General features: G+C 32.3%; 1 protein-coding gene across 2 annotated transcripts; it reads right to left on the bottom strand.

Moving 5' to 3' along the window:
* Positions 1 to 25,589, bottom strand: LOC101889332 (protein spinster). Of its 2 annotated transcripts, none has more exons than XM_011297755.3 (8): positions 24,735 to 25,589; positions 10,703 to 11,060; positions 8,799 to 9,125; positions 8,434 to 8,695; positions 4,562 to 4,660; positions 4,264 to 4,479; positions 4,046 to 4,187; positions 1 to 1,432 (listed from the first exon to the last, which is right to left on the bottom strand). In XM_011297755.3, exons 1-8 carry the CDS (start codon positions 25,069 to 25,071, stop codon positions 1,377 to 1,379), a joined length of 1,797 nt encoding a protein of 598 aa, XP_011296057.2. In that variant the 5' UTR covers positions 25,072 to 25,589; the 3' UTR covers positions 1 to 1,376. The 2 variants fall into 2 exon arrangements, with proteins under 2 accessions (XP_011296057.2, XP_058976342.1); XM_059120359.1 differs by lacking the exon at positions 8,434 to 8,695 and adding an exon at positions 7,925 to 8,186.

The following is a 25,589-nucleotide window of genomic DNA, read 5'->3' as shown; positions in this document are numbered from 1 at the left end:
TTCATTGTAGAATTAGTTTTATTTCATAGTGGATAAAAATAAACCTGGGCATTTGTGTTTTACTTCTTTGTATTCCATCAATTCATATAATTTGATTCTTCTTTGCTTATAACAATTTTCAGGAGATTACAGTCTTTTCTGGATTTCTTAATTTATCTAATTTTCCGGAATTGAAAATATAATTTATGCACTTGTAAAACATGAAATGCCGAAACCCGAAACATACACAAAATTTTCTTTAAATAATACATTTAGTGGAAACAACCTTAGTAACTAATGACTTTTATGCATTGGACCAATTGTAAAATTTTATAAGTAAAACACACAATGGGTTCTGGCTTCATGGGCATCATAGGCGATATGAGTGAGCGTACACGTTGTTTATAAAAATTGCTTTAGTTTGTTGCATCTCATATGCAATCCTTTTCTGTTTCCAAAAATAAAATAAGAAACAACTAACTATTGGATTATACAAATTCTAGTCTACACGTAGTCCATATTTAATGAATGGTGATTTTCTTTTGTTACCAAACTAATATTTACAAAATGAAGTGATTGGAAGTGACCGACTTTCCCTAATGTGCGCACAAATATGCACTCATTTCTTAAATAACAAATACATTTCTTTACTAGTATTAAATTATCACGTTTTCGTGTGTGTGTGTGTATGTGTGTCATTTACATATTCAAGGTAATTATCGGATAATGTGATGAATTGTATGATTTAATTGATAGATTGAGAATTCAAATTAAAAATGGTTACATGCGACAGATGAAGGAAGTTCACCTAATATTTATAATTTAATAGTAATAATCATAAAAACAACTAATACTACATTGTTTTTGATTTCCTTTCCGCACTACTAAATAAAACAAAATAGCAAGAAACTTCAGTAAATAACAATTTCAAATAATAAAAAAGAAATACTTAGAAACTAAAACTTGAGATAAATTAGTTCTTTAGAGATATCGTTTAACACGATTTTCACCGGTTTGGCGTACATTGTCGTTCTTATCTCGCAGGTTGTAGGAACATCCTGTACCTCAGTGAAATAGGATGTGGTACATTTTGCTATGCGAACGTGTTGTTACTCGCATTCACCTCATCATCTCATAATTTTGCACGAGCGATAGGGCTTTTGCACTTTGTCGTCGATAGAAACATAAACCTCTAAACGTGGCAGACTAATTAAAAAAACTTAACTTATAATGGAGAATAGTTGTAATGATTGTTTTGTATTCTATGTTCATCAGTCTGTAGCAGCATCAATTCAAACATACTTTTGCAATGACTTGTGAAAGTATGATTGAAAATGATAAACTCATAAAAATGGTTTTATTTTGGTTGTTGCAGCATTGCGCGATCGACATGAAATTTATGAAATTTCATCAATATCGACAGGGGCACGATTTGGCACAGCTTGATGGCCATCTGCAAAAGAAATGGACAAAATAGTTAATCATCATCATATATATTGGCATGATTAACATGTTTACGTTATTACAGCTACAAAAAAGAAAGAAATAAATAAATGAACAGATGCAACAAAAATTGGTTAAAAAATAAAATTTTGTTAAAAAAATTAATGGTTATTAAAAAATATTTAACGCACAGGAATTTGTATTGCAATTTTTTATTTTTTTTTAAGCAGCAGTCAAATAACTTTTTCCCTATAACCGTTTCTTGGATTCTTGTTATCTATCCGTCTCTCATGCTTTCTATATTGCTACTTAATCTATTATTCTTTTAATTTTATTAAAATTTGTTTAATTTTTTTTACTGATTTATATTTTCCATATTCAAGCGATCTTTATTCGTGATAGAATTTAACGATATACAGGGGAGATGAAAAAACTGCAACCAACTTAAGAGTGCTGTCATTTCTAAGCCACTCGTCCGACAGCTGTTAAAATTATTCCAGTGACAGCTCATTATATTATTTACAAGCGTACAAAAGCATTTGGTGAGAATTAATTTATTGATGACAATTTCAACTACTCTCCAGTAATAAATGCTTAAACAAACTTCATTATAAAGGCACAAACTCACTATCAATCACGAGTTACAGCAGATGACTATGAAATAATATATTAGCAACTTTGAAAATAAACTCTTTTTTCGAATTGAAAGGGTTCTTTAAATTTAAATTTATTTTAAGGCCAACATGCTAATTTTCACACAAACTTCCGCAAACTAACAAAAAATGTAGTCATAATTCTTGAAGTTCTGATACTACTGATGTATCGTCTATACTCAGGGTTGTCAGATTTGTTTCTACTGCCATCGCCAAACCAAGTATCAGAATTCACCAAAACGAAACTGATTCGGATTGTGTCAAAAAGTAATTATTTTATTGAGGCAATTTTTTTCATTAGAAACTAGTAAGGCTCACTTTCATCTAAAGAATTATTTTACTTATAATTTAAATATTTGGAGACCAATTTTTTTCTGTTACGGCACGTTTACAAATAAATGGGTTAACCCTCTGGATTTGTATTAAAATTGTCGTATTCATTACTATACTTCAAATAAATCCTCTGCAAAAAGTTCTATTTTTACTATCTACAAAAATAGAACAGTGTGGCTTGTTTGTTCGGGATACCGTAGTATTTTGTTGTTGCAAATTGTTTAGGCTTTATCCCTTTATTGTTGTTTTTATAAAAACAACGTTTGTTTATTAGTGGAGAAAGATGGTAATGCTTACCAGGGGGTAAGGCAGGGAATACCTAGGTTTCGTAAAGGTAAACATTACCATCGTTCTCCACTAATAAACAAACGTTGTTTTTATAAAAACAACAATAATAAAGCCTAAACATTTTGCAACAACCATCTACAAAAATTTATAATTTCACAGTATGTTTACATATAATTGGGTTAACCCAGTGGATTTGGATTAAAATTGTTGTACCCATTGTATACCCTTCAATAAATCCTCTAATAAACATGGCTTTATTTTGTTTTCAGTTTCATATATTGATTTACTACTCGCATCCAAAATGCCAAGTTGGATCTTATTCCCCTAACTTGTTTTGGTATAATTTATAAAAGAAAACCTCGTTTCAATAAGTAGAATGTATCTGGCGTATCACGGTAATTACTAACTTTCCTCCGAAAGTCAAGGCATTTTTTAGAATTTCTTCGTTAAAATATTCATTCCACTTTGTAAATTGTAATTTTCTCTACATGTTTTCATATACAACCAATGCCAAATTTTAAAATTCTAAATTGTACATTGACTTTTAAAGTTTTCATATTGTCCGATAATATTTTGTATTTGTGAATGGCAGTGTAATTTCCTACAATTCGACAACGAAATCGCCAACTATTCTATAAACCGTCAACAAATCGCCATACCGCCAAATCAGAAATTAAGCCGCCAAACGCATTGAAAAATCGCCACGTTTGGCGAGAAATCGCCATATCTGACAGCCCTGTCTGTACCTAACGTTTTATTTTAAAATGTGTCTTTTAAAAAATCTATCTAAAAATATTCTGATAGTTATACTGAGTGACAAAGTTTTAAGGCCATATTTGCGTAAAAGCAACACGACATCTATGTTTAACTAATTTTAACAAGTCAAAAATTAGTGGCTTCGGCTGGTATTAATAATGCATTGGAACAAAAGGGGGAAATAAGTGGGTAGAGTAGTTAAATTATGGAATTAAAAAGAAAACAAAAATCAACACGAAATAACTCAACCCACCTAACATTTTGCCTAGTTTTTTTTTTTTTTTAATTATAATTGTATTATTAAATGTCCATATTTTTTGAACTGCTTGAATCATCTATTTCTTCAATGTTATTGCCGTCCGTAATGTCTGTGAGTTCAAAAACTAAAGAAGAAATGTATACTAGTAGTAGTAATAATAAATAAATAAAAAAATAATAACAATAAAAAAAATCATAACGAAATTTACCACAAATACATGTTCAATGGAAATGGAAGCACTTTTAAAGTACTTGAAAGAAAGATTTTGTTGGATAAATTTCATAATGATTTTGATATATTTAATACGGAAAATGTAGGAAGTACGAAAACTTACCACGGATGGCCTGACTAGCTTTACGTTTGTCACTGATAATGAAGGCAGCCGTAATCAAAAAGAATATACCGCCCAACACTTCAACAAAGCACGTAGAGAATAATGCATATTGTAGAGCCTCAAATTTGGTTAGATCAGTATCCTATGAAGAATAAAAAAACCAATAAGTTTGGAAATACAATATATGTATTATTCATCAAAGAATGTTCACTACTTACTTCGTTGTGATTATAGCCTGAGAAAGTAGCTGCAGAAGTAGTTGTTGTTGTTGGAACCGTTGTGGTACTAGGCGTTAATGTGGTTGTTGCGTTTGCTATCGTCGAATTCACAGCTTCTACCACTGTTAGGGATAGACTTTCAAGACCACCACTGCTAACAAACTCTGAAGCTCTGTGGACATTTGTGCGTAAATGTTTCTTAATGGCTTCTGATAGCTGGAAATCACAAGAACATAGGAAAATCAAAATTATTATTTTTCGATCATTATTAAAAACAAATCGAGAATATGCTACTTACCACACCAACTAAGTAAGGACTACCGGCATCACCTAGGGCATGTGATATCAATATTTGGAATGCTTCAGCTGTTGACCTACGCGTTGGAACAACGACATACTGCAAAAATATTTTTAAATTTGAAAATAATTAGTTTTAAGGTATGTCACTTTTTTAATGAGGAAAGTGTTGAAAACAATACAACATAAACTACTGTGCAATTACCACCAAAGTCAAATAAAAAGCTTTAGAACATTATCGAATACATGCACCAAATGACCAACAACTTTTCAATAAATAAAAATTAGTTATAATTGTATACAAAAGATGGAGCCACTCGAGCAAAAAACAACAGAGACCGTTCTCAGCCATCAAACAAAGCGTCCAGCTGAGTGAGAACGATTTGCAGCAGATGTCTCCGCCAGAACAATCTTCATTCAAGTGTAAATGTACTGTACATCGAAAATAGGCGTTGTGTCTGAATAATGTCTTGCATATTTTCAGGCCGTACGCCATTGTGTATGAATCGCCAATTGCTGTTGTTTAGTTGCTCTTGCTGTTTCTCTTTCTCCACGACGTATTAAACAAATATGAATTGATGTGCTACTTAAGTGGTGTACGAATAACATTATGTCCCATCCATGTAAGTGTGGTTTATGACTAGGTTTGTTTAATTTTACTGTTATAAAATTGAAAGCAGATGTCGAAAAACCGTTATATCGGGTGTTGGTGCTTCATGTAAAAACAAATATTAGTGATTTTAGGGTTGGTATATATAGGAAGACTATTGATGGAGTAGTGAAATCAAAGAGGTACGTGAAGAATGCCACTGCTAAATTAAAAAACAACAAGAAAGTTTCGAAATTAATTCTGTAAAACATTCGTTACAGCGTGGGCCTGATTCTTATAATGATTCGAAAGTGAACACCCATTCCATGAGTATTTTTTATATCCCCCACCATTCAATGGAGGGTATATTAGTTATGTCATTCCGATTGTAACTTTTCGAAACATTTATGATAGACCCTACAAAGTATATATATTTTGGATCAGCGTAAAATTCTAAGACGATTTAGCGATGTCCGTTTGTCTGTCTGTTGTAATCACGCTATCTTTCGAACTAATTGGGATAGAAGGCTAATTTTTTTTTGCACACATGTGTATTTTGCCAGTAGGCAGGTTAAGTTCGTAAATGGGTCATGTCGGTCCACGTTTTCGTATATCCCCCATATAACGGTACCTCCCGATATTCGGATATTAAAAGTTCGACCGAACTTAGCTGCTTTTTTAATTGTTCATTTTTAATACATATTAAAATTTTAGAAAAAATTCTAGGAATTTTTTTTAAGAGTTCACTTTCGAATCGTCATATAAAAACATGTCATAAGTGGACTCTTTTCAACACAACATAAACCTGAAACGTAATTTAAGATGGTAGGAGAATTTTTTCCACAATCATATTTAATAAACAAGAGATAAGAAATTGAAAACACAAGTACTAAAGGAAAAGCCCAGTTTACGCGGGCTTGGCTTCGCTGGGGCTTCTATTGTATAGTTCTACAATCAGACCACACCAAAATTTAAAACACATTAAACTAACAAAAAAAAAAAAAAAAAAAAACTAAGCTTATAGTTCAATGAATTTTGTTAAATCGTGAGACACCATATTTGGTTAGAGCATGGTTTTGAATGAAATTTGTGCTTTCTCAATAGGTTATGGAACCGATAGAAAATAAATCAAATATTTTTTATTAACTAACATAATTTGTTTGCAACATGATATAAAAACCACTTCATTAAATTCACTGTCATTTGATAACTGTTATCGCAAAATATAAGCGGTCACTTTTAAGATATGATAATGGCAGACTATGTTCAATAATTTTAAATGAAACACACTTTTTTAATATTCTTTGTAAATAAAAAGAAAATACCAAACAAAATCGTCACTGGGGAAGACAACAAAGTAAATAAAATGTAATGACGCTGTTGTGCAGCGTCATAACAATATTAGCACCTATTTGTGTTTGGATACAAATATAAATAGAAGCATTAAAGAGAAACAAATAGAATCACTGGCTATAACTACCGGAAATAAAAAATAAGAAAATGGCGTTTAAAGGATATTTCCCATATGTAAATCTATAAACGAAAAAAATATCGAATTACTTTGAAATTAAAAGTAAAAGTCCTATTAATATTCTTAATGTGGTTATACCCTCAACCAACTCCAATATAACACGATACCAACAACTAATACAGAATGACATGTCAAAAAAAACCTCCCTCATCATGAGGGTAAAAATGAAATTGGTAATTTATTCATGATAAATGCCTGCAAAATGTTTCATCATTTAGTTAATATCATTATGTTTTGTACAAGTGTCACTTTTGGGGATGAGTCAACCCCACCGCATTAAACACCTCATACCAGGTTTCCACCCATCTACTACTAACAATGTAACAACACTCCCCCTTTGGTACATGTATTGAGACCTGTTAAAACCTGTTTGCCATACTATCCTTGGGGAGTAATTGTGAAAAATGTTTTCTTATAAATCGTCAAACGAAAAAGGGGTGTGTGTTCTGAAGAGAATAATGCAATAAATTGGAAATATTACAAAAGAGTATGAGGAGACTATATTTTATACGAATACAAAGAGGCAAGGAAAAGTGGCGCAAAAACAAAATGCAAATATGATTTTATTTAATTTCATTATAAATGGGTTTGTCGTCTGTGACGTAGCAAAAAGAAATTTATTCCGAATTATATTCACAATAACAACGCTGGTGTTAATTGTGTTTTTGAGAGGGTGGGTGTGTGCGGTAAATTGTAAAAACTTTTGTGTGCAAGCATATATTTATTCTGTTTTTGTGTGGAAGTGGTTTGTGTACTATAAATGTGTGTGTGTTGAAAAATATAAGAGTGCAGAGCTTATTTGGAAATGTGAGCAGAATTACAAGTGGGGTAAAAAAAATATTAGTCAAAAGTCACCAACACCAGAACAAACTCAATTCAAAAACTTTCTAAGAACTCTAGAAGAAATAGTAGAGAATAATGATTCCCAATGCAATGATTTTCTTCTAGCCAACTTAATGACTTATTATTCGAAATATTTTTAAATAATTCCATTAAGTCGTTAATTCAATTCTCACAAAGCATACCTTTGGATTGGGTTTGTTGTTATTAATTAATAATAATATATATAAACCGTCAATAGTTATTTTAATTTTAAATTAAATTTCATTCGATTTCAACTACAACATCCTATGTTATAACAGTAAATATTAAACAAACAAAAAAGTATTAAAACAACATTTACATGAATTTTTACAATGTTCGCAAAAGAAAAGGTACAATGTACGAATAGAGAAATATCTTACCAGCAAAATATCAGCAACAATTGCCCAATTCATATTCAATGACAGTTGACCGAAAAATATTAAAATATATGTAGCAACAGTATTGTCGGAGACAAGTATCATGGCCCCCGTCATTAGGGGTACACTCAATATCAGTCCGAAGGCACAGATCAAGGGATCAGCAGTGGGAAAACCTTTAACCAATTTGGTGGATAAAAATGAACCTAAGGGTACGCCTATTATTCCCGCAATCATTGTTATGGCACCAAATTTGAAAGACACACTGTTTTGTGCGAACAACATTACGAGGCAAAAGGTAAAGAGAATAAAAAATTATTGTAATATAATTTTGAAATTTGTCAAAAGTTCTTAATATCTACAATAAAAAAAACTTTGTTCAGCGTTCGTACAAGTAGGTCCTTGTGAAGATGGTTCTGGGGGAGACGAGACGACGTTGTTATTATTTGTTTGGGGTCGTTGTAGTTTATCTAAAAATCAATCTAAAAAGAAATTGCGATGTAGGATCTTACCAACAGTATATCGGCCACAATGGACCAACAGAGATTCAGTGCCAACTGAGCTCCAAATATAAACAGGAAACACCACGAAGCACTTGATCGCGACAAGTACAATGCCAAATAAACCATGGGGGCAGAACTCAATAAACCAGCAGCACAAATGTATGGATCACAATTCTCGACTTGGTGTCTAAAGCGTGTTGCCAGTATAGAACCCAGGGGTACGCCAATTAGTCCCGCAATCATTGTTATCATTCCAAACTTGTACGATACGCTAATCACATAGTTATTGTGTAATGTTTGTATGAGTGTGTGTGTTTTTTGAGTTTCATTCACAAGCAAATCTTTTTTCATTCTGTTCATTTGTCAATACTTACTCATTTTGAATTAGATTTTCATTGCCAGGTTGCATTTTTAAGCCAAGATAAATGAATTTTGGTCCCCACCATGCCAACGCACCGGCTACAAAAGCTACACACGTGAAGCCAGCAGTGGACAGCATAAATGAACGATTCTTAACCAAGTACTTGACGTCTTCGGTATATGTGGTGGTTGACAGATTGTGGGAACCCTCACTTTCACCGCGTTCGGGATCTTTAATGAGCATAATTAAAACGACAGCAGCAATACCCAATATGGGTGTGACACGTAGCGCCCAGCGCCAATTTCCAGCCAAATGAGCTGTTTCAGATCCCACAATGTAACTGTATGAAAATATTAAAAGAAATTATTATTCCAATAATTACTACACACTTCTGTCGAAAATATATATATATCGATACGCATTCATCAAGTTCATGTTACCGTGTTTGTGTAAAATTATTTATTGGTGTTTGTGTCCACTTGCAGTAAAAATTGTTTAATCAACCCAAAACTGATCTAAAATAGCTAAGACTAATTTGCTCCATCTAAAAAGTTAATTATAAAAAAACTCGTCATTTGCCCCGCTATAAAATCAACAGCTTATCTCGCAACTGCAAACAGATCAAAATTAAATAGGCTGTTGTCTAGAAATTCTGGGTCAATTTTTTGATGGAGGTCTGTTTTTTTTTTTTTTCAGTTGAGCTTACAATATGTATCTATCTATAATATCGGCTTATGTTATAGTTCAGTCCTGATAAAACAGTTGGATTTGGAATTTAAATTTCAATAAATCACATTTTATGCAAGCAACCCCATTTAATTTTAAAATATATGTTGTTAAACTTAAAACTTATTAACCTGATATAAGAACGAAAATAACTCATTAAAAGTTAGTCATATTTACCCTCCAGTATTACAAAAAATCCATTTCAGACGAAGGTCATAACAAATATTAAGCATTAAATTAATCACACTGCAATTATTTTTTTATTTATCATCGGAACTTCCTCCTCTCCGTTATTGATCCAAACCGTATGCCTTACAAATAAGATAAACAATATGCCATACATAATTGTTTTTTTTTTTTTTTTTTTTTTTTGCAAAAATATTTCAGATATAAATAATAATAGCAAAACACCAAATTTTCCTGTTTATATATTTATAACTGCCTTGTTTTGCAAAATTTCTTGCATCATCTATAATAGACACATGAACCGCCGAAAGATACCATCAATCCAGACAGTATTTATTTAATGTAATCAACTAATTTCAATTAAACATTTTTTACGGGTCAAAAGGTTGAAAACCAGCTATGCCGATTTAAAAACAAAATATAAATAACGCCATAATAACTGATGAGGTAAATTCAATTGATTTACTATTTAATTGTAATTGACCTGTCCAGACAAATATTCTTAATTTGACAATACGTGCACACACACACGCATGCAATACATGAATTGCCTTAATTTGTACGTAAGGGTCAATTGTTAGATCGACAAATTGTATATTTTTATCACAACATTATTAGCATTGTGATACCGCCGGACGGGCAAGAGTCCAATTTTGTAAATTGAACGCTTTCCAAATGAAAACACGCGATATATAAAATATTCTTACATTTAAATATTGTGATCGCTGTTTGTTATTGAACTCTGCCTGGGTGGAAAACAAAGATTCTTTTATTTAAATTTCAATTGACATTTAAAATTGGTTGGTTGTCAAGAGATATAATTTCACTGTGTACTCTGTGTTGGGTGGGACGTACGTTTTAGTTTATTTATACATGAGTATTTTTCTGCCGAACTTGAACTTGATGAATTTTTGCCAAATCAACATGGCACTACATCAAAGTAAGCAGGTAAATATAGAAACAAGTATCTATGTGTATTTGTTTATAACTGACTGCATAACTCACCCAAAACCAGAACCCACTGGTATGGCAAAATAAAAAACGGCCAGCATTTTTGAACGTAGATCATGTACAAATAGATCCGATATTATAGTTGGGGCTATGGTACTGTAGGATGCTTCGCCAATACCAACCAAGGCACGGAATGTCATAAACCAGCCGGAACCTGTCATAAATGAACCGAGCAGCGTTGTTGTCGACCACAGCAAAACACCTATGGCCATAATCCAACGCCTCGAATATCGATCACCTAAATAGCCAAATATTGGTGCACACACCATATACGACAGCACAAAAACCGTTTGCAGAAGGCCCGCATCATCGTCAGGCATTTGAAAATCTTTCTGTATATCCTCCAAGACACCTAAAATAAAGAAAGAAGCAAAAATATTATATCGTACTAGTAAAACAAATACAGAAAAAACTAAATGTTTCATAAGATAATTTCCGACATTCCGATTTTTTGATTGATTGATTTCAATTTAATAAAATTGCAATAAATTTTTTGCGTATCCGAATATTATCGCGAAAATATTCTGTAGGGTGCAGACTTTGGACATTCCAACAGGACTCAGCACCATCGCACTGAGCACGCGCCACACATGAATGGTTACAAAATGAGGTTCCTCGCTTCATTTCCATCGCACAATGATCACCAAAATCTCCAGATACCAATCCATTGGACTATTGTATCTGGAGTATTTTGGATAGCAAGGTTGGCACTAAAAATACCAAAGAGTCGATCACCTCAAGCAAGCGCTTCGCCGGGAATGAGCCAAAATGCTGCAGAGCAACATTCGGGTAGCGTGTGACGGTTTCATTGGCCGTTTGAAGGCCATAATTCTTGCCAAAGGTGACCAATTCGAACAAAAAAAAAAGTAAAAATTATGGCGTTTGACTTTGTTGCAGTTTTTTATATCACCCTTTAATTAGACATATAATGCAATGCGATCTAGCAATGACAATTCGACCTGAACACAAATAATTAGGAATATCTAATTAAATAATGCAAATAAATTTCAACATTATAAATATTAAAAAAAACTGTATTGCTGATCAATGAAACCCCTTTTTTGTATTTAGGTACATATGTCTGTGCTACTTCATAACAAGGGGAAGGACTTGTATTTAGTTTTGATTTGACTTGAGGCGATGGAATTAGTTACAAAATATTTTTATGCACAGTAGTCATATTGGAAATTTTAGAATTCTAGCATAGCCGTTGTAAAAGTGGAAGATTTTAACCCTCCAAGGTGGGTTAAAAATGTTCGTAATGTTGACTTAATTCGAAATGAATTATATCAATATCTTGCTTTGAGAATTTCGAGTAAATACAATAGTAAAATGTAAAACTAACCCTACTAAGTTGTTTTTTAGTAACTGTGCTATTACTTCTAGTAGAGGAAGTTCAATATAATAAGGAAGCGCATTTTACATAGTTCTGAATGAAATTATATTAATTTTAATTGTTTCCAACAGGAATAAACGAATACTTACAATTATATGGATTTTAATTCAAAACGTACTTGGCCATTAAAATTTGAATTTTAATTGAAATGCAGCAGAGAGACATACGCACTTAGAATACGACAAATTTGCACATTTAAGCAATCAAAATACAAAAAATCCCAGCTTTTGTAACCTTCGGCGGTGACAAGTCATTGGAAGAAAATAAAGGTAAACACAGAAATGTGGATAAAAAGTATGTATGGAATTAAAGATGAAGAAACAAATGGCAAAGCGAAAAAAATAAGACACCACAAATTTGACATATTTTGTCCCAAATGATTTTGAAAGCCTCATTCGCTAGTCCACCATTACTATGTATCTGTGTTTATGCTCAGCACTGCGAGCGAAGTGGTATATATGGCGTTGAACCGAACCAGTCAAATCGGCAATAAGAAGGAAAAGCGAAAACATAATACAAAACTTTATGCATTTTTATTTGGCCAAATTAGAGGTTTCGCCAACGTCAATAGCAAGCAAATGAGAACAGCAACAAGTTAAAGTGGAAAAAAGCGTTCCTATTTTGCATTAGCGCGCAAAGAAGAAGACAGAAGGCGATGACATTCATGCAATCAACACAGCATGGGGTGGGCACGAGGGCTCAAAATGTTTAACATATGATCCATCGGGTATGACGTGCCCGCTGCTGTCCGACAAGTTGTGGGACAAACGAAAGAGGGTATAGCACGACAAGGTGAGTGAGTTTTTGCAGAGTGTTGATTCATTATTGCACGACGCAATTATTATTTATTTATTTATTTTGGTTAGTATGCTTCTGGTACCACAGAGCCCACTACCAACAACGGGGCAACTAACTGCAAACAATCAGTCAGCCAGCAAGCAAGCAATTGAATGTGAGACGTGGGTTTCTTTCGGTTTTCAATGAAAATATTTTATCGTACGATATTTTTTAACCAATCAGAGCTCGATGCGATTGCTAAAAATGACGTAACGCTCAAAACAAACGGCTGACGTCGCGTCGTTCATGTACGTAAACGAATGCGAATGTTTACGTAGCCAATATAAACACCAAATGTCAGTAGAAAGCCGAAATGGTAAAATAATTTTTAAATTGTATACAAAAAAAGTAGCAACAACAAATAAAACACTGGCACACAACCAGTTCGCATACTTGGCTGGTAATATCTGCTGTTGGCAGACTTGCGATAAACTTTGCACACTTTGCCGGCAGTTTAGTTTTTTTCTTCTCTTTTTTCTTTTGAATAAAAATTGTTTTTAAAGCGAATGAAGAGAACGCGAAAGCGAACACAATGCTAAAGCAGAACAATAATGAACATGCGATATAAAATAATAAACAAAACGTGGCTATGGCATTGGGCGAAGGCTTGGCACTCGCATGGATACGTCAAAATGAATATTTATACATATATGATGATATTGCCATCGTTGCAAAATATTCCAACACACACTCTGGCGATCGCCAAAGTAGGTGGAGAGAAACGTCAAATTGTGAGAGCTGGGAACTTTTTCTTTGAAGATTGTGGAGAATTTGTTGTACGGTTTATACTTTCAACGAAATATTTACCCACACTCGAATGAATATCTGTGAAATGTACATTTCTATTGAAAGAAAAATCGAGATATCGAGATGGATGCTGCCGATGATGCGCATTGCCATTCGAATATCTTTTTTTCTTTGCATTTTAGTACCTTGGACTTCAGACATGCGTTTCCTTCCTATCAGCTGAGCTGAAACAAAACCAGTTAACAAATCATACGATTTTGTTCCGCAGCAATGACCACCAACCAACAACCAGACATAGTGACAGACAAAAAAGCAATATAATTGCTAATCGAGAGAAAAAAAATTAAAAGTTCCTCAAAACCAGTCTTTAGTCACACTCACAAATGCGACTATAAAATATAAAAGCCGGTTAAAATATTTGCCACCATGCAGAAAATGGAGAATCAGAAAACAAAGCAAAAAGTGGACAAACAACAACAGTGAAAATAAAATCATCTGATTTTATGCGAAATGCTAACAAAAACCCCAGAGCTTGATATCTAGAACTTTCAGAAAATTATTCAGCATACATCCGCTATTAACAATATTGGTTTTTGTATAATTGCTGTTGTTGTTGATGTTTTTGCAATAATGAGAAAGTGAGGAATAAGGGCCATTGTCAAATATTAAATAAATCCCAATTAGTTTGTATGGGAATTAGTTGAATTTTTAAAGCGTCTTAAGAATATAATTTTATCTTATAAGAAACAATTCATTTTCATTTATTTTGAAGCAATTTTTGACCATGACCATGAGCCATGAGTCCTCATAAGAACAAGCATTTCCTTTATTGATTAGATTGATAAAATGTTTGAAAAGTGATCACCTTGTCGAGTTCACTTCGAAACATGGTAAAGAGAATAGTAAGATTTTTTAAGGAATAACCTATTATTTTCAACATACTGGTAATGTACAAAGTAATATGTTGACATTATATTTTAATGGGATATTGGGATTTCAAGGTTTTGTTGGGTAGTAATTTATGTCGCCCTTTCGACATTTGCACCAAGCAACCACTAGGCTTAATTTGATATATCTGACCCAGATTTAAGATATTGAGTATTTGGTACATGTATTTTCTCTAAAAGCACCACTGCAGCCCTCTTGAATGTTGATTTGACATTCGAATGGTTGCTCAAACCTTAAGTTTCTATTAAAACAAGTAAAAAAGCTGTAAGCTCACCCGGTTCGAACTTTGAATACCCTTCACCATTTGGAACGAATTTAGCAATTCTCAAAAACAATAAAATCCGTTAAACATTCTGTTGAAATCATAAAAATACCGAAAGTGGCTGTTATATTAGGGTCTATACGTCGACATGGACCTGCATAGGTAACTTTTGTCATAATGCGAAACTTAAAAAAAAACCGTGAATAATGTAGCTAAAATCATCAAAATACCGAATATCTGGATGTACCGTTATATGGGGGCTATACGAAGACGCGGACTTGCACAGACAATTTTCTGTCTTAGGCTTAGGCCATTACACACTTCAAATACCAAATTTGAAAAAATTCCGGTGAATAATGTCGATAAAACCATGAAACTACCGAATATCGGGAGTTACCGTTATATGGGGGTTATACCAAAATGTGGACCTACATGACCCATTTTCAATAATAATAATAATAAACAGGCATAATATACATTTGAGTAAAATTTTATAAATCTACTTCATTTCGTTCGGAAGATAGAGTGATTTCCACAGACGGAGATTTACGGCACGGAGAAAGGTGTAAATTCACTCAAGACATCATTAAGCACTATAATTTTATTCAGATTTAAAATATACAACATTTTGAAAAAAATATCTACAGTTTAGCAAATGAATGCGGTTGCACCGCATAACTTTAGTAGTCTGCATTAGGGTACTGAGTGAGCTGACACAAAACAGATAGAATCGGAAAATTATAGGCAAACAGACAAATTGATTGAGAGCAAACTTTACACAATTTGATTTTATGTATGTATGTATGCATGTGTGTGGAAGTGTTTCTTTGTGTTGAGTGACATTGTTTTTTGCGGTAAATTGTAATTTGCAATACTGCAAAAATTGCAACAACAACGCTACAATTGTCGTAAACTTTAAGGCGGTCATTGACATAGAAAAACTTAGAGAAATCTAAAAAAGTAGACACAAATATAGGAAGTTATATTGTATGAAAGATATATTTTTACATTTTTTTTAATTGGAGATGTCAAAATATGATTTTTGTAGAAACAATTATAAAAATATAATTTAGATAAATTTATTAAAATTGATATGAAACCTTGATTATTTTATTTGCAATTTGGTAATGCTATTAAAACAATGTATTGATAGCAATAAGCTTTTTTTGGTTAGCTCCACTAACATTTCTAGCGATAGGCGGATTATTATCAATTTATTTTATTTCTATATAGAAAAACATATATTAACACGTGTTTAAATTACCTTTCCATGGATCACTGGCCCAGCGCAATTACACATATTTTTTTCTTCTTTACAAACCATTCTTCACAGTAAAAAAGTCGCTTACTTTCTGTTTCTTCAATAAGGGCGCTACGGCAATGTAACAGCCAGCACATCCAGATTGAATTTGTATGTAAGCAAGCGGTGGTACTACTACAACCAAGTGAAAGAGCATTTATTTTTCCCAACTGAATAGAAAGTAATAGACTACTAACAACAATTTATTAAAAATAAATTTTCACACAAAAAAGCAAACGAACGGATAAACGAATGTGGGGATGGTTGAAGACAACCAAAAATAGCTTTGAAAAAATATAACTGCCTGAAATGGAAACTACAAAAAAAAGAGACAATTTACGAAATATGATTGCAGTAACTGTTGCTTGCAAGTTTAACTATTTTTTTCCATCATCATTTTTATATTCAACGAAAAAGTATTTCGGCCACATTTGAATGGATGATTTTGTTTCGACCACAAGAGTTTTGAAAATGATTGCAAACAACATTCGTTTCTCAACAATAGCTATAATTTTATGTTACAGTATATTCCAGAAACTATAAAAACAAAATTATTTATTCGGGGCAAAACACTTTAAAAGGCAAGTTTACATTATGGAAACAGCATAATGTTGTTTTTTTTTTTTTTTTTTTGTATAAACAAAAATCATTTGCATTTCAGAATTTTGAAAAAAAAAAAAACACAAACAAAATAACAAATGAATGGAAAATGTTTTGAAAATTGAAGCAAATAACAATTAGCACATACAAAATGTTGCCATAATGGAGGTCAGGACTCGATAAAAATATAAAAATATTTGTTTTAATTACGGTGAGTTTTGAAACATCTAGAAATGCAATATATTTATTTGTTACCGGAAATTAATTTTACATTGCAAAGAAACCAAAGACATAAATACCCAAAGACTTGAGACAAAATGTATTTTTAAAATTCTTTGTGGCTATAATATATAGGGGAACAGCTCATGAGAGGGACATATTAACAGCGATATTTCTATTATAGTGCAGGATAACAAATAAAATTTACAGTGAACCAAAAATGGGCTCAAAATTGTGTTCCACTAATTCCGGGTAAATTCACTTAACATAGGTAACTATGTTGCTATGATATGGTAAAAACAGAGAACGATCCAGCTGGTGACAATAGTTTGACGCTATGTTGTCCTATTTTATATTTTTATGTGTTTGAAAAACATCGGCTGGCTTCTTCATAAAAAAACAAGGGAGTAAGGTTGACTCTATTCAATTTCAACCCATATTTTAAAGAAAAAAAAATCATCTTATGTATCCCAACCTCTAAACCGCTGGTCCAAATTCTTTAGTCATTGTGGGGAAATTTGTTTAAAAAAATCATTCTGTTTCTATTTCTAAAGATTTTGCCTTGAATCATTTCTCAATTTGTTTTATCACGACATGAATAAAATTCTTTGCTCATTATGCGATTTTTTTATCTAAATCGGCAGGGAAAAAAGATAAGGTTTAGATTATGACTCATTTTTTCATTCATAGAATTTCTACCATTTCAAAAGTTCGTAATTAAGTGATTAAACATGTATTTTTAAATTTCTTTTGTGATAATTGTAATGTCCATTAGGGACTTTTTTCGCCATTCTATGCAATTTAATTGCAAAATAATATTTTTCACAAGACATTAATTTCGAAATAAGACTTAAGAGATTTCTGCAAGTATTTAAATTATTTCTATTTAAACAAAACAAAAAATATTTCTTTGGATTTAAGAATTTGAATATATTAACATTTTTCCTTCATTCATCGGTATTCCATAATTTTTTGTTTGGTATTGAAATCACATGATGTTGAGAATCATATACAATTTTTATTTCTCAACTATATAAAAAAGATGTTGAGTTTAATATTTCTTGTAATTGTCCAACATAACATAAATTCCCATTATATAAAAATTCGAAAAGTTGCCAGCTACTCTTTACAAAATGTAAATAATGTGAGCCCAGACATGATTATTATTGTATGAATAATACAACCTTATAGGAAACGAAAAGTGATATCTTCTCTTTTTCATGGACATTCTTACTGCTGTTTACATTTTATCAGAAAACATTTGTTTGGTTTTGCAGAAATAAGACATCACTGTCGCGGCACGTAAATGCAAGTTTCATATTGATAAAAATTGGGGTTGACATGACTAGTTTTAAACGGCTTGATAAAAACAAACAGATATTAAAGTTTTATTAAAACTTAAAACCCTCCAAAGAAAGGAGCTTGTAAAATGTAAAAAGTATTACATTGAAAAACGAAGCTATAATTTTAAGAATTCCGAATATCTGGTTTTACTTAATAGAGGGTGAATTGAAAAACTGCAACCAACTTCAGACAGCTGTCATTTCTAAGCCACTCGTCCGATAGCTCTTAAAATTATTTCAGATCTTTATATTGTTTACAAGCGTACAAAAGCATTTTGGTGAGAGTTTTCCAAGAAAAAAAGTTATTCATGATGGAATTCAAGCGTGATAGTGTGATTTCTTTGTATTTGGCTGGAAAACCAAAAGTGGCTATGGTTAGAGCACTCCAGCATATAAATGTGAATAAATCTTTTGTGTCTCGTACCATCGCTCGTTACCGTGATACTTGTAGCGTAGTCCGACGTCAAGGAAGTGGACGAAAGAAAACAGCAACATCAGCTTACACCGCAACAGAAGGAAAATAAACTCAAAAGAGCTAGAGTTGCTTCGCTTGACCGAAAGTGCTGAACTGCCAAATTTGGTTTTCTCCGATGATCGTGTTTACTTGCCAAAGAGGTCAGCTGAAATGTGCACCTTCGGTTGGCCACCAGAACTCAAGCGCCGGTCATGGTGGTGGTGTGAGCCGCCATAACAGCCGATAGTCGCTCTCCGCTCGTATTAATCGACCGTGGCATCAGAATAAATGCTGAATATTATCGCGAAAATGTTCCGGAGGGTGTATTAAAGCCTTGGGCACATTCCAACGGTACTCAGCACGCGTGTGACGGTTTCATTAGCCGTTTGAAGGCCATAATTCGTGCCAAAGGTGACCAATTCGAATAAATCTAAACTTATTCTAAAATTTGATGCTATTTCCTACATTTTTAGCTTTCATTCAATACAATTAAAAAAATAAAACTTATGGCGTTTGACTTTGTTGCAGTTTTTTGTCTAACCCTGTGTATATACTTTTCAAAACAGTGATACCTTTCAGTAAAGATTGCGATACAACGTTCGTGTTCATGAAATCTGGCTAGTGAGAAAGAAATAGATACATTTTTGGCAAAACTGTATGTCACCTTATGGTAGTATTTACTGTATATTTATACAGCTGCTGACGTACCACATATCTCTGGCAACAATAGCAACAATTCTGTTGACGTTTTATATCCCACTTTTCGTTCAAAGTTCATAAAAATTCACATAACAAAATTCAAGACGAAAATTCTTAAGTGCACTGAGCAAAAAATATATTTTTTTAGTATTAACTGAGATATACTTTTTTAATTATCAATTGATTTAGTGAATTAATTTTATTTATAATTTAATTTGCCCCTTTCCCTTCAATTTTAACAGAATCTGTGTGGATATTTCCATTAATATAATTTAAATACATTATTTAACAGGTATTTTGATTTCGCATATGCATATATCATTTGAAATTCCAAAATTACTGATGTGATTTTTTTAACAAAAATGCAAATTTGTTAGGAATATTTTGCGCAAATACTTCCAGTTTATAAATGCTGTTTGATTTAAACTCACAAAAAATTTATTTTGGAGCATTTACCTGGAGAAATGACGCTGCGGAATATTTGAAAATGATTAATTATCGTGAATGATAAAATATCGTATGATTTTGTCAAAAATATCGTATGATTTGAATACGTTATCATACTTCTATAAATGTATTTACATAGGATATACACACTTTTAGTACATTTGGAAATGTACCACCCTCTTGTCGGAATGTTTGAATTTCTTGTACTATTTTTTCAGTGTCTTTTCACAATCTAACAAATAACCTTGACTTTGCCCATTAAACTTAAAAAAAAGAAAGTCGTTTTTGTCAATATACATTTTATTTTCAACCTTGGCCCATATGGAAAATTTATCAAAACTATCGAAGCCACACATAGCTAGAAAGGCATAGCATACATACATATGTATTTTTGTTCATTTCTTTTTATATTTTTGCTACATATTTTTATGAATGGAATTATTGGCAAGACCACAAAGAAAAAAATTTTTTTTTTGGCAAATGTAGCCTGAGTCCACGTTTGTATTTTTGTTGGTATTGTTTTCTTTATCACATCTTTTAGAAATGTAGTGGCAGATTCCATCCTCAACTCAAACCAAAAATAGTTTCAGATTAAATAATTGTGTTGCAAAAAGTGTTCTTAATAATGTGCCAATTCCAATGCAATTGACACAACAATGAAATTGAACATTTTGGTATAATAGGGGTTACTTCCTGAGATTATTTCCTTTTATTTTATCATAGAAAATCAATATGCTAATGATTAATGGGCTGTTCCAAATAAAATTCAGAAAAAAAAAACAATACCACTCCATACTAAAGTAATCATTAAAGAATTGGATTTTTGTTTTGACTGTATCATTTCTTTCTTTATTTATTACACAAAATATATTACATATGACTGCTCCATCGAATTCTGGACGTGATTTCATTTTCATCGACAAGCTAAAAAACTTGTTTTAGATTCCTATCAAAAGGTAAATTTTCATGGAGATCTTATGAATTGCCGAGAGTTGAGAATTGTAACTAAGAAATGTCAAGGCATTCATACAAAACATCACACAAATGATGCTAGAATAATAGGCACAACATGTTACTTAGTATCAAAAAGGAATATTTCTGAAAATAATAAGGTATGTCATCATCAAATGCGACACAATGAGAGAGATGTAAAAATATTCACGAGACTTTTTTTACTTCTCACAATGCGATAAAAATGACCAACCCAAAAAAAATGCTCAAAAACAGAAAACATCACGCCACTTTTATCGTGTTTTTTGGCTTATTTTTTCCCATCCGACTTGCGGAATGCATGCCCATTCATTCACATGTTAAGATAAATGTATAATACTAATTGAATTCATTATGGCTTCAAAAATACGTCCATGAGTCAGCAATAGCATCATCCGACAAAACAAATAACATTCAAAAAGTTTTCGATACTTTTTCGTAAGCCTTATGGAGAGAGGAGAAAGCGCTTGTAAACAAAATATAGATTGGGTTTTATTGTTTACCAAAAACAACCAAGTCATATTAGAGAAACAAAAATGACGGCCTTATCTGCAAGCGTCTAACTGGGCGCCGACGTCCTATGATGACGTCTAATCATGATTTCCAGACCAGCCTGGAGATTAGAGGGTCGTAAAACATTAATCTTAGCATAATACAAATTTGGCGAGCAATCCTATGAATGAAGTAAATTGGGTAAGTATTTACTAGTCTTTAAGCTAGACATGAAAACAAACTGCAAAACATATGCGGGAAATTCTGTGTCACGAGACTTGATACTTTGCACAGACACATTTCTTTATTATAAAACAGCGACTTTTCTAAGTGTGGTGGTTAGCTGATATAGCCTGATAAGAGAATAGAAGTACAGCGGCTGCTAACAACAACGTAGTGATATAAGCGTTGGTGGCGTGATGTGTAGATGATAGATTTGACGAACAAATAAACAAATCGAGGGGAATTGTGTTACCACACATTAATTAGCGATTTGTAACACATATGATCGAGTACGAAACCAGCATATGACTGACTGACTGCGGTTTGTCCGGTGATTTTGTATTGATCGATTATTGTTAATTGGAATTTAATTAAATTTTAAGAATCTCTCATTTCACTCATTGGAATTGCATGATTTACAAACAACAAATGGGAAAAACTATAGATAAGAATGCGAAGGAATGTGTTGGCCCCAAAATCAATGACGAGTAGAAAAGATTGCAAAAAAAGCCAAACACTGCAACAACAACGCCACCTTTAATGATAAGCACAACGAACTTATGACCATTTCAAGGTTGGACTTTATATTTGCCGATTTGTTGTTAAAGCGAGTGTAGGTAGGTATGCATGTATATTTGCCAATTTGAAGGTAGCCCCCATAGCTGAAAACATAAACAAAAAAAATGAAAAATACATATGACAAAACCTAAAGAAGATGAGCAAAATCATAAATTTAATGTGGAAATTGGAAACCAAAACAATGTCACGACTACAAAGAGAAATATAATAATTTCAATGCAAGACATCCCATAACAAACAAAACTAATCTATTTCGAATATCTAAACTAAGCAATTTATAGAGACATTTGTTTAAGCCCTAATTGAAAAGATGATAATTATAAAGATTTATAGATGTTTGAATTAGAATATAATTTGAGTAATGTGGAAGATTACCTGGGATACTTATTTAACAAGGTAATTTTTAATATATAGGTCTTTGAACTAACAATATCTTTGATATCTTAAATATAAAACACCATGTTTCTCTTTCCATAGGTATTTCAAAATAAAGATATCAGATTTTTTTAGTCACAGATATGTCTAAGAAATTCGCAGATAGCAGGACTTGTACATTAATATTTTTAGAAAATGATAGCATTTTTTAAATACATTGTTGCATAGTGTAACTGAGAATCAAAGTTTTTAATTGCACTCTACTCCCACAAAAAGAACGTGACAAATTTTTAGAATTGAATATTTAATGCATCAACTGAACATCAAGAATGACTAATACTCTTAATAAATATATAGGAGCGTGTGATCGACAACGAAAACAACGGAAGTATTACATGATTCAGGAAATGTTTTCAATTGAAATTAAAGACATTTTTTAAAGACAAAAATATTATTACGCTTAAGAAAAATTACTAAAATAGTATTGACACCTCTTAGCCTAAATGAATGAACTTAGGAGACATAAGAGCAATTTTGTAATTAAGTTTAATGCGGGTCACAGGCAAGAGTGCTTGTTGTTCTCTATCGGTCTTGAAGTAAACATACGAATTTGTTGATTATCACAATTGAAATATTGAGAGACACGCGTAAGCATTTAATATTCATTATAGTATTTTAAATGAAGAGTATAAGTGGAATTAATTAAAAAATATAACCTAAATGCAGAACACCCCAATGTTGTAACATTTTATTGTAATTTATGGTATTTTGAGTAGTATTTTTCATGTTATGCTCCAAGCCCTAATTCCTTGAAATGTATTAGAAGTTTTAATAGTATGGAATTATAAGATCACAATGAAACCTACTGCAATCAACAAAAACTAAACAAATTAAAGAATCTGCAATTTTAGTAATAAAATTACATGGTTTTCGAATTTTTGTTTTAGCAGCTTTTCGTCGCAAATTCATTAACCAAACTAATTTATAGAGATGACTTCAAAAAGGTACTGGTAAAAACATTCAAGCATTGATGGTCCTCCTTAAATAGTGAGGAATTTCCAAAGAATATTTTCGAGATCGTGACACTGGCATAACCAAGGTATATTTTACTACAAAACGCAAAATGTTGAACAAAAAAATTTCACAAATTTTTTAAAACTAGATTATCAGAACAAGTTACGGCACTATCATCTTTAGAAGGTATCACTGAAGACATTTCCAAAAAAAAAAAAAAATGTTGTGGTCACCATTTCTCATTCAAGTTTCAAAAAGAGTTGCTACTTATTTTGTTTTTCAATTTTAAAAAATTATTGTTATTTTGGCATTTATTATTCACAGCTGGTCCGCCTTGGACACCACAGTTATAAAAATATAGGGGTTTTGTGTACGACACTGTAATCGGTTCTTATATAGACAATATATTTATGGGGTGATTTCCACTGTACACCTACATATTTTCCGTAAATTCCTAATAATTTTCAATAGCAAGTGTTTGAAATAAAATAATTTACTTTTATTAATGGCAATCGAGATTGCGATAATAGAATTCCATTGGCCACAATCACTGAAGCTATCAAAAAATTGGTAAATAGTGGCGCGATTCAAAATGACTTGTAAGAAATATAAAATATATACAAATTGAAAGAGTTCTATAAAATTAATAAACAGCAATTAATAGTTGAATTTTTAAAAAAAATTAGATGCATCTGTTTTGAAAATAACTACCACTATATTCAGTCTCGATATTTTGTAGAAATTATTTGTCTTATCTTCAGTATTAAAAACAAATATTCTACTTCCTCGATCGAAGCAATAAAAAAGCAAATATGTCTACAAAACATAGAATGAAATCAACTCCTCTTCTTTCTTTATTTCTCGCTAAACAACAACACACTTTAGTGGAACATTTCAAGAGATGTGAGGTGGTGTTCTATTGACAACGAAATAATGACTAATTTTAACCGTTAAAAAATAACGGATGTTCCTCCTATGAAATTGCGCAATGTAAGAGGTTATTTGGGAGGGTTTACATCATTCAAATGGTGAGTTGGAACGTTATAACATTACTAAATGGGATTTTTTTGCCAAGTTTCAATTTAAAAGCCATTCTTCTCACCTGCTATTGTAAAACGGTCCATATAATTGATTAGATTTACAAAACATAGTACACCCACTGTAAACCATTGGCTACGGGTAACACAGCGGCGGGCACCAGGAGCACAATCAATGGTGGCACTGTTTTGTCGTTGTCTTTGTCTTTCTGTGTCATCGACACTATCGCTGTCGGACGGCGGCATTAGCTGTTGAGATGAATATGTAGAGGGTAAGGCACCAGCACCGGTCTGGTCCCCATCGTCTGCACTGCTGGTGCTACGGGTCATGGCCGGATTGTCCATGGTGACTGTAGTTGTGGGTATCGGTTGATACGTTGGATACTGTGATTTGTTAGACATTCACGTGGAAGAGACCAGTTAAGCGGCTATTAAAGTTTATTTTCTTCCAGGTTTTATTTTATGTTTTTATTTGCACGCTGGTTGGCGAATTCTGTTTTTCCTTTGCAAATGTGTTGGTGCACACAACAATACAACAAAAATGCACACGAATTTGCACCACAAAACAAAAACAGCAACAAATGACGTAAAAATTCCTTAGCTTTGTCACTATTGTTCCCCGTTTGCTTTGCTAACTTTCTCTTGTTTGCAAAATGCTTAGTTAGCTCTCAAATTAAACGGTTTTCCTTATTTATTTTGTACAATGTTTTTATATTTTGTTTGCATAACATCAAAACGCAACAAATATTTTGATAATTTGTTCTTTGCCACTTGCTTGACTGCAATAATTTGAAGCAATTGTTCGCGCACTTGCGAATTTATATAAGAATTACAAAAACGAAAGACGACCGCGCCAGTTCTTTTTTGCTTAATAAATGTTATTCCGAACGATTACAACCGCACGACCACCTTCAAGCGAT

The sequence above is a fragment of the Musca domestica genome, unplaced genomic scaffold (genome assembly GCF_030504385.1).
Source record: "Musca domestica strain aabys unplaced genomic scaffold, Musca_domestica.polishedcontigs.V.1.1 17, whole genome shotgun sequence".
NCBI lineage: Eukaryota > Metazoa > Arthropoda > Insecta > Diptera > Muscidae > Musca > Musca domestica.
The sequence above is the reverse complement of the archived record's forward strand: the minus strand, read 5'-3'. Positions and strand labels throughout refer to the sequence as shown.

What these genes read in the sequence shown, in the direction of transcription:
- LOC101889332 (XM_011297755.3), bottom strand. Translation starts at nt 25,071, where the DNA reads ATGTCTAACAAATCACAGTATCCAACGTATCAACCGATACCCACAACT. An exon ending in GAAAATCTAATTCAAAATGA is followed by an intron (nt 8,696 to 8,798) that starts GTAAGTATTGAC and finishes CTATGTGATTAG; the next exon opens with CGTATCGTACAAGTTTGGAA. An exon ending in GTCCTTACTTAGTTGGTGTG is followed by an intron (nt 4,480 to 4,561) that starts GTAAGTAGCATA and finishes TGTGATTTCCAG; the next exon opens with CTATCAGAAGCCATTAAGAA.